The 9,062-nt window shown below is 37.2% G+C and overlaps 1 protein-coding gene across 3 annotated transcripts; it reads right to left on the reverse strand.

Moving 5' to 3' along the window:
- On the reverse strand, positions 1–8,801 carry LOC113783832. Of its 3 annotated transcripts, none has more exons than XM_027330065.1 (11): positions 8,162–8,801; positions 7,308–7,511; positions 7,014–7,183; positions 6,429–6,555; positions 6,177–6,344; positions 4,718–5,539; positions 4,189–4,274; positions 2,304–2,355; positions 1,805–1,876; positions 1,643–1,686; positions 1–675 (listed from the first exon to the last, which is right to left on the reverse strand). In XM_027330065.1, the coding sequence occupies exons 1-11, from the start codon at positions 8,288–8,290 to the stop codon at positions 501–503; spliced, it is 2,049 nt and encodes a 682-aa protein (XP_027185866.1). In that variant the 5' UTR covers positions 8,291–8,801; the 3' UTR covers positions 1–500. The 3 variants fall into 3 exon arrangements, with proteins under 3 accessions (XP_027185866.1, XP_027185865.1, XP_027185867.1); XM_027330064.1 differs by having other exon boundaries at positions 7,014–7,195; positions 8,162–8,800; XM_027330066.1 differs by lacking the exon at positions 8,162–8,801 and having other exon boundaries at positions 7,014–7,197; positions 7,318–7,392.
- Between the last annotated feature and the right edge of the window lie 261 nt (positions 8,802–9,062).

Raw genomic sequence — 9,062 nt, forward strand, 5'->3', positions numbered from 1 at the left:
TGAAAGCAAGAACTTGTTCCAATTTAGACAGGAATACCACCAGAATATATATATAGTAGCCTTATTCACTTGTTACTTCCACCAAGCATGTATTTGCAGCATCAGCATGCTGGCACCAAAAGCGATTCCAAGGAGCAAAGGTACCTAAACTAGAGATACATTACAACATAGGCTGTGCTAATAAGTCATGCCAGAGCTCCATATGGCTGAGATAACAAGTCATGCCCTGTCTATGCCTAAGAGCTAACTACTATCCCCACAAGTTTCACAAGGTTATATATAATGCAGAAATCGACTGCATAGCATGTATCAAGATCAAGTTCCACAAAATTTCAGAAGATCTGCTCTTCAAAGAGTGCCATGATGTTAGCTTTATGATATTCTCATATATTGTTTTGAGCAGTTTAATCTGCCACTCTCAAGATGCGATAATAGCGATTTGCCATGCATATCAGTTGAGTTATTGCTGAGATGCTTTTTTAGATTGTGCAGCTAAGCTTCTAGTTGCTAGATTTACTTGCATCCGTGAGAGTTTCACTTCTGAGATTCTCCTCCTCATCCTTTGATTCTTCATCATCCTTTGCCAAAACATCGATTTCGGTTTTGATGTGAAGAATATCCAGAGCAGATCTTGCTGCTGACTTCCTACCACGTTTTCGGCCTCGAGTTCGGGATCTAAAAGCAGAAATTCCTAGGCTGTTATGAAACCCTTGGCAATTTATTTCATTGCAATCATACACAAATTATCAAAATGCCGTGAATGCATCACAAAATTCCAGAACTCAATAATTAATAGACACATTTTATCTGAAGAAACAGAATCATCTTAGTTTTATCTTGTTATTGTGTTCGCTTTCTTCTTCTGTGAATCAATGATGTTCATCGGCCAAAGCAAACAATAACCTCAGATGAGAAAAGAAATAAAAGCATTGACAAAATAAAAGAAACATACAATTCTAATTTGGATTAAGTGGTTATACTCCCAATGCCTGCTCTAATTTAAAGTACATCACCATGTTAGAGTAGAGGAAATGCCTGTTATTATAGTCAAAAGTAGAGCAATGTCGCAGAGTTAAAGAGTCCAGTAAACAAACATAAAATACCAAAAATAATGACCAAGATATGAAGCATTACATGAAACGTCTTCCATAGAAAAGAGTTTGATATAGCATGGTTTTGTAGGATTTTTGTCTTTTTTTTTTTTTTACAGTTAATATTAGGGTTGTTTCGATTACAATAGCTCCCTTTTCCTCGTTTTTGGCCAACTTTTATTGATTATTCAATTTGAAACAATTAGACATAAGAAAACACTAACCAGTCAAGTCATTAAAATGAGCAAGAAGACGATCATCTAGCACCAATAACAAGCAACCCAGCAAAAGGAAATTCATGTACAGAAGTTCCCAATCAATGTCATGGCTACATGAACGAGCAAATGACTACCATCAACTTTTCTCACGTTGAACATGAGCATAAAACTTATCATGCAGATCCAGATATGGGCAAGGCAGAGTACAACCTCAAAAAGTGCCTCATTTACTACTTGAGAAAACTTGTGGATTAAGTTAAAAGAGAGATTTTCAACAGAAAGAAGTTTTAAAGATCTAAAGGAATACACACAGCCTTCTCAAATAGTGCTTACCGAACAGCAGCAGCATCAGAACTTGTAAGGCTGCCCTTTTTCTCCTGATAATATCACATCCCATCAACATTTGAGGAGGGGGGGGGGGGTTGGGGGGAATGGGGGTGGGACAGAAAACTAAAAAATGTACAATGAAGAGTAGCATAAAATCAGGTAACTGACTTGGTCATCAAGCAGAAACCAACGTTCTTTTTTCAGATTCAAAATCTCCTGATCACCATCAACATATAAAACCTGAAACACAGGTGAGAGCAAATGAGCATGTGATGGCTCACAAGACAAACAACCATTTATCAGCACATTCTTGATCACCACAAAATGTTAAACCAGTGAGATACAGCAGCTCTCCTTGGAATGTATTATGGAGCAAAAATTTTTATATAGCCACTTAAATATATTAAAGTAATTAAGACTATTATGTATCAAAGGGAGAAATACAGTAGCAAATAGATCTACCACAAAAGGTCATATTCCTAAAGGATAAAGGGGAATGTTTACAAGTGCTCTTCTCTTATTATAAGTTTGTGATAAAGATCACAGCCTAAAAGCACAACATGGAGGTATAATATACAGGATGAAGCAAACCAAGGGTGCAGGAGGATTTGGAGAGTTGGATGATAGCAATAGTAAATAAATAGGCCATCTTTGCAAAAATTATCACCTTATGTTTCTTCTTTGAAGGATCAAAAGAAGCAATAACGCCTTCATAAAACCTGCACAAAAGAAAATGAATAAGATAAAATGTCATTCCATTTCTTTCCTAACACTGAAGATGGCATAAATGGCTCAAGTTTGGCCGATGTAATACGTGAAGTTTGATGAATTATCTCAATCCCAGTGGTAGAATTTTCATTTGGAATTTATGGAAGAACCAGTTTACCATTTCAACAATAACACTACCTGTGCTAATCATAAAATTAAGTTCATTGTCAATTCGGCAAAATCTGGACCAAGGTGTCTTGCCACCAAGGAGTCTGTACATATAATACATTCATGATCATGTATTCGTTGAACATATCAACTTTCAAAGTCAAAAGGACATACTTATCCCTAGAGGAAAAATAAAATCTCATTCAGACCCAAGTATTACTCACCGATAGGTTGATTTCTCCAGAGAAGGTTCGAATTTGTTTCCTTTTCTGCTAATTCAAATCAACAAAGCTATTACCGATCCATCTTTAATCTGCCTACACTCAAACTATATGCCCTTTTCAATCAACTTCAAACTTCCAAGCTTTAACGGTAATCAAGTACATTATCCAACAGGAAAGCTTCAGTACTGACCTCACTTTGTCATGCTTAGATCTAACAGATTGAAGATTTATTACTATAGCAAACATTTAGATGCACTACCTGACCTATATTGGTTCTACGAATATGTTCTTCCACCCTAGGAAAGAGTTTTTCACTGTCTGTTGATGCTATCTCATCCTTTTCTCCTGTTTCACGACCTAATAATAGGAAAGTACTCTTTTACAATGGCATGCATTCCTATCAATCAGCTTCGTACAAATGGAAATAACAGAAAATTGCCCGAGTTGATTCAAATACAAAGTTACTAAATATACACACACACATGCACAGACGTGCGCGCGCGCGAGGTGCTGTACATATTACATCATAGTCAAAGATTTTTACCAAACCACCATTGACACCGAAGTTGCCAGAAAAACTCCCAACCAGTAAAACTCGTATATCAACAGAACAAATCAACAAGGCAACGTCATTCCATCACATATTCCAAGATCAGAAAAGGCTTATTCAAGAATGAAAGTATTGGCTTGATGCAGCAAACGGAAATTTTAAGGGCACTACTCGTAATCCGGTATCAAATTCCTTTTACTAAAACGATTAGAGGATTCAGGCAGCAATTGCCCAGCTGTGGAGAGGAAAAATACAGAGAAATGCTCGGTCAAGGAAAGGTTTGCTGGAACTCTGAAAAGATTTCACTGTGGCAGTTAATAAGGTTCCTAGTTTTTCAGTTTGGGATTATGCAGAGTTGTTGGAAACCCGTGGTCTTGTCTGATTGCAGGCAATAGTAGTAAAATGGACCCCTAGCTTAGCTGAACGAACTTCATAAATTATGCTTTTGAAGCCAAAACATCCTTTTTGGAGAATTTTGTACTTTCCAGCTAGGTTAGTTTCCACTGATGGTGTTTAACTGATAAGGCAGGACTTAAAATGGTGTCGTCCAACAGAAAATAAAAACACGGAGACTTTAAATTGAGCCAAAAAGCATCGAGAATTGGGGTTGATGTAGTTTAGGTGGAAGGACATGTCAAAATGAAGCCCAAAAAAATCATATTAAAGCTTTGCTGAGGATGGAAAAAAAGCCAGATCGAAATAGCTTCAAATATCTAACAAGTAACATCCAGATCAACAAACACGGCTTAGAAGATTCTCCCATTACTCTAAGCTATTTCAAAGAAGCAGAACAACTTAGCCTAAAGTCAAAATGACAGTAACATTAAGATTTAAGAATTAAGAAGTCTATATGGAGGATGGATACAAAGTCTAGAGAATTATCAACAATTTAAGTTACTTACCGACTGTCCATGGGCCACCAGACCTTTATCCTTGAACCAACTAATTCTTCACCATACTCTTTGGCAATTCTAGGTTTCTTGGATACCTAAATTGGTTAAAGAAATATTTACAGGAACATCAGAAATAAGATACAAAAACCACCACAGATTATATGGGGGGAAAAATGCATTAGAACAAGGCATATGAGACAGAAACAAGATTTAGCAATCACTGCTGAGACACATTAGAGAAACCAGGAGTGCTTGCCGAAGATCTCAACAGAGGCCAAGCATGATTCTATTGATCTACATTCTCTAGTAGAAAGCTTTAGACTGAAGCTACAAGAATTGCTTCTCCCTTTACTTGGAAAATCAAATTTTTACTCCCTCCATCAAATTGAACATCCTACTTTCCTATTTGGGTGGTGAAAAAGCTTTGTCCACTTTGCTTATATGGAAGGTTTTAATCATCATAGGTAGTAATGCATCCAAACATCACTTAAACAAACAAAGTTCCTCTACTTGACTTATTGATGAACAAACATAATACCTCAGATTTTAGAGCTTTTTTGTCTTCTGCTCCTTTTCTTCCATCCTTTAACTTATATAAAATAAGTGGTTGTTCTTCTGAATCACTATGGAAGTCTTTTTCCGTCTTAATAACTACATTCTTTACACCAGCAGTTCTCTCAATATTATTCTTAACAGCGGATTTCTTCCTCCTTGAATATCTCACAGGGTTTTCTTCAGTATGTTTTGTTCTGGAAGATCCTATTCTTAAGTGACCATCAGAGCCCTGAAAGTGACCATCAAGATCACTATCATGATTAGCCATGTTCCCTTTCTTCTTTGACCTACCCCTTCTCTGAAGACTTTTACCTCCATCACTTGGATCTGGGGAAATGGGAGGAGGTGTGCTGTTAAAGTGTGATGTTCTAGGTTGAAAATAACTTGGTTCGCTCTCCTTCTCTGGTTCTAGATGAAAAGATGACTCTTCTGCAGACAAACTATGTGGCAAGCTACTGACTTTTCCATGATTCTTCCTCTTATAAGGCATTTCAAGAGAATTTGGGCTGCCAGTCATCCCAGAATGTTCATAATCTTTCTCTCGTTCTACCAGAGATTTAGATTCTCTTCCCATGCTACTTGGTACTATTCCAACACCTGCTCTTGCTTGAATTTCTCCTCCACTTTCTAAAGTTTCAGCGGCAACAGATTCTTTAGCCATGCTCTTCGTCTGCTCAATTTCATCCTTTGATCTGCTGTCATCATCATCAATCTGTAGAGATGTGCCAGCATGCAGCAGTGAACCACAAAGCTCAGCCTCTGCTGGCACAACAAAAGATGCATATGCTTCTGCTTCCACCATCACCTGATTAATTCAAAATAAATAAATCAAAGCCAATCTCATATCTTTATTTCAACTACTCCAACAGCAGAAAGAAGAACGATAAACCAGAAACAAACACAATGGACTCCGTACCATCTACACTAGAGCGACCAGAAATTAGCAGGGGAATACCAACCATTTGATATGCCTGGTCTGCTAATTTTGCTTACAAGAACCTTTTTCTCATCTTTAGGAAAAAGTCAACTTCGCAAATAAATTTAAAGAACTCCAAACTTAAAGACTAAAAACGCTTCCTGATGCATGAGAGACAACAGATTCAGTCTCACATCTGGGACACATAGCATAATTTGAATGAACAACCACTGACAGCATAAGTTACTCCTTAAAGTTGATTAACTTACTGAATGACTTCAAATTTTGCTATTAGTTAAGGGAAGATGAGTGTTAGTATATTTTCTAATGTCTCGTTATAAACAAAGTGAAGGAGAACGAACAAGAAATTTTAGGAAGTCCAAACATATCTCCATCATCACAAATACAATGAGCAACGAAAAACTATATCAGAAGCAAGCATGAACATTTGGAGATGAGCACAGATCATAACTACATCTGCCTTTTGCCAAAAAAGAAGTCAGTTGAAGGATAGAAGATATCGCACCACATTGTCCCCAGCTGGCATATCTCGGCATAACGAAGCAACTATATCGGCATAATCATTAATATCTAGCCTCATTAACTTCACTGCATTCATAAGATAAGGTCTGACTTTAGTTGAGCAGTTCTTTAATACTTTCTCTCCTAACCAAGAGGAAACGGGTGAAGTAATCTGAGGCAAACAATAAAGGTAACTGAGTAATAATAAAACAAGAACAAGAATAAATGAAACAGAGATCTATATAAGGAAGGGTACCTGGTTTTCCTTTTTCACACTAGCTAGAAGCGGCTTTAAAAGACCCAATGGGATGTCATCACTCTCATCTAAAAGCCAAGTCATAATATCTTCCATGTATGAGAATACAGCTTGCGGGTGGTTGAACCTTGTATTAGACATTCAAACACAACAACAATCAGCACATCACAATTGAATGTGTTGACTTGCATGAGACAGGTGCAAGATTAGCAAATGAATACCTCTAATTTGTTTAATTTGGTACAACTTTCTAAATTACTCCGTTATGCAAGTTGCATTGCAAACCATGAGTTGATCACTCGACAACAAATAATAAAGGTTTGCCATGAGTCCAGCAAATTTTTCAATTTCATTGCTGCTAAATGAGGAGTTCACGAAGTTGAAAGCGGATCATATTTGCAGGACATAATGGGAATGCTATTACAAGTTCGAATTCAAGATAACCTTAATTGTTAGTATTAGAGTTAATTTAAAGAAGCTAACAAATATCAATTACTACAAGATCCAAAGAGAAAAGGCAGTTAATCAAAATGTCTTGACAATAAAAATACATTTTAAAGATTAGCTGTAACATCTTAGCCTTACTTAATGGTACTTAGAAGGACTTCAAAGATTTTAGTGACCAATGAGTCGCAGCCTATGTCCAGCAAGATGATGCAGCATCTGACCTTTGCAACGATTTCAAGAATGTGCAAAGCTTTAGCATAACAGCGACCAGAGAAAAGCGACAACTTCTCAAATGCAGCTAAAGTCAACCGAAAAATATCCTGTACAGCATGCAAATGAAAAGGCTGAGAACTGGCTCTAAACAAGTATACAATAGGAAGCAGACAAACAAATACAGAAAAGAGTAGATACTGTTGTAGGTGTTCAGCTTACCTTCATTCTTTCATTCTCATAAGGTTGATGCGGAGCACTTATCCTTAACACCTCACAGATGCAAGACATAACTGAAATCCTGACATCTGTATTAGGATGTCTAAGCAGCCTATCAGAGATCAAAGCCATCATCGAAGGCAAGAGCCCATCTTGAATCAAACTGGAAGGATCTTGACCCACAATGGATAAAAGGTCCTCTACTTTCTAAACAACAGAATGAAAAAGAGGATGATGGTTAATTTACACTATGAGAGGTGGAACGCAAAATGGTATGTAGAAGTAAGCCGACAAATTTGAACAAATAACAAATTCATCAAGGAAAAAGGACAGCCTCATTCACAATATTTATCAGGCAGAAGTAAGCCATCAAACAATCATAAACCTACGGACTGAGAAATAAAGATCACGAAAATCAACAAAAATGCGATAAATATTTTGCCTTATTCAAAATGATTATGAAACAATAATGTACTAGGAACAACTCTTAGTGCCTCGTGCGTGCTTGGTGCTAGCCTATTTCTTACCAACTGGTGTAAAGGTATGCAATTATTTTTTGTGGTTTACAAAATCAAACCCAATATTAGGGAAAGAATTCACATTTTTCCAGCAAATTCATGACCAAATAAATAAAGCGCCAATTTACAATCTCAACCACCCAAAACCAAAGAACTAAATCAACAAAAACGCTCAAGAAATAACCTTTTAGCACGAATTATAGGACCCCCAATAAGACCAAATCAAAAACATTTTTACACGATTTCTCACATGCATGCAAAATAGCTAAAAACAAAATTATAAATCAAGCCAACATCAAAAGAATGCAGAAAATGTAGCATAAAAGAAATGATCTTTACATCGAGGGCAGCAAGAAGATCATCGGCAGAAGAAGATGGCACCAGAAGCTTCACCCCAGCTTCAATCAGCTGGCTTTGAAGTTGAAGCTCCTTCACCGAATCCAAAACACCCAAACCGTTAACATCCATTGCCCAACTTAAATCCCCACAGAGCCACGAGGCAAAATTACCCCAACCCAAGAAATGCTGGCAACCTAGCTCCTAATTCCCAAAACCCACCTCCAAAATCTTATATTTTTGCCAACCCAACTCGAATTTGGCCCTTAATTCGTCGACCCTGCACCAAAATTTCTCCCCAAGAGTTGAAAATTGAAGAAATCAAGGAGATTTTATCAATAAGCCTAGGAACTTCCGTCGTCGGATGAAAGGAAAAGGCAGGTTTTTGTGGGCTGACGCAGTGATGAGTGCAGAACTAGTTAACTGAGAGTACAGAATAAGCTGCATTTTTTAAAATTATGGCCATGAATGGGTAATCTCAGACATAGCCGTTACAGGTACTAGGACATCTGCAAGAAGAAATGGCTTTGCATGCAGAGGAATTTTCGAATTCTGATGGAATTTCTCGCGGATTCTGGGTGGTATATGCATTTTAGCTAAATTTTGAGTTTGAAATCCGGTGTTTGTTCGTACAATTTGGTGGGATTTTTCACTTTTAAGTGGGAAGTCAGCTCACTGAAGTGGGATTGTGGGAAGTGAAGTGACTTGACAAGAGCAGATCTTGAAGGGATGTAATGATATGTGAGTACAAAATTTGACTTCATAATTTTTTTTGTCTTTAGTTGGCCCTTCCTAATGTCGATTATTGTTTTTTACCCTCAAAATTGATTACCAAGTCCAAACACGTATAATGCACGTATTGCCCTCAAAAAAAAAAACACGTATAATGCACGGGGAGTTTATA

Source organism: Coffea eugenioides, chromosome 9 (assembly GCF_003713205.1).
Source record: "Coffea eugenioides isolate CCC68of chromosome 9, Ceug_1.0, whole genome shotgun sequence".
NCBI lineage: Eukaryota > Viridiplantae > Streptophyta > Magnoliopsida > Gentianales > Rubiaceae > Coffea > Coffea eugenioides.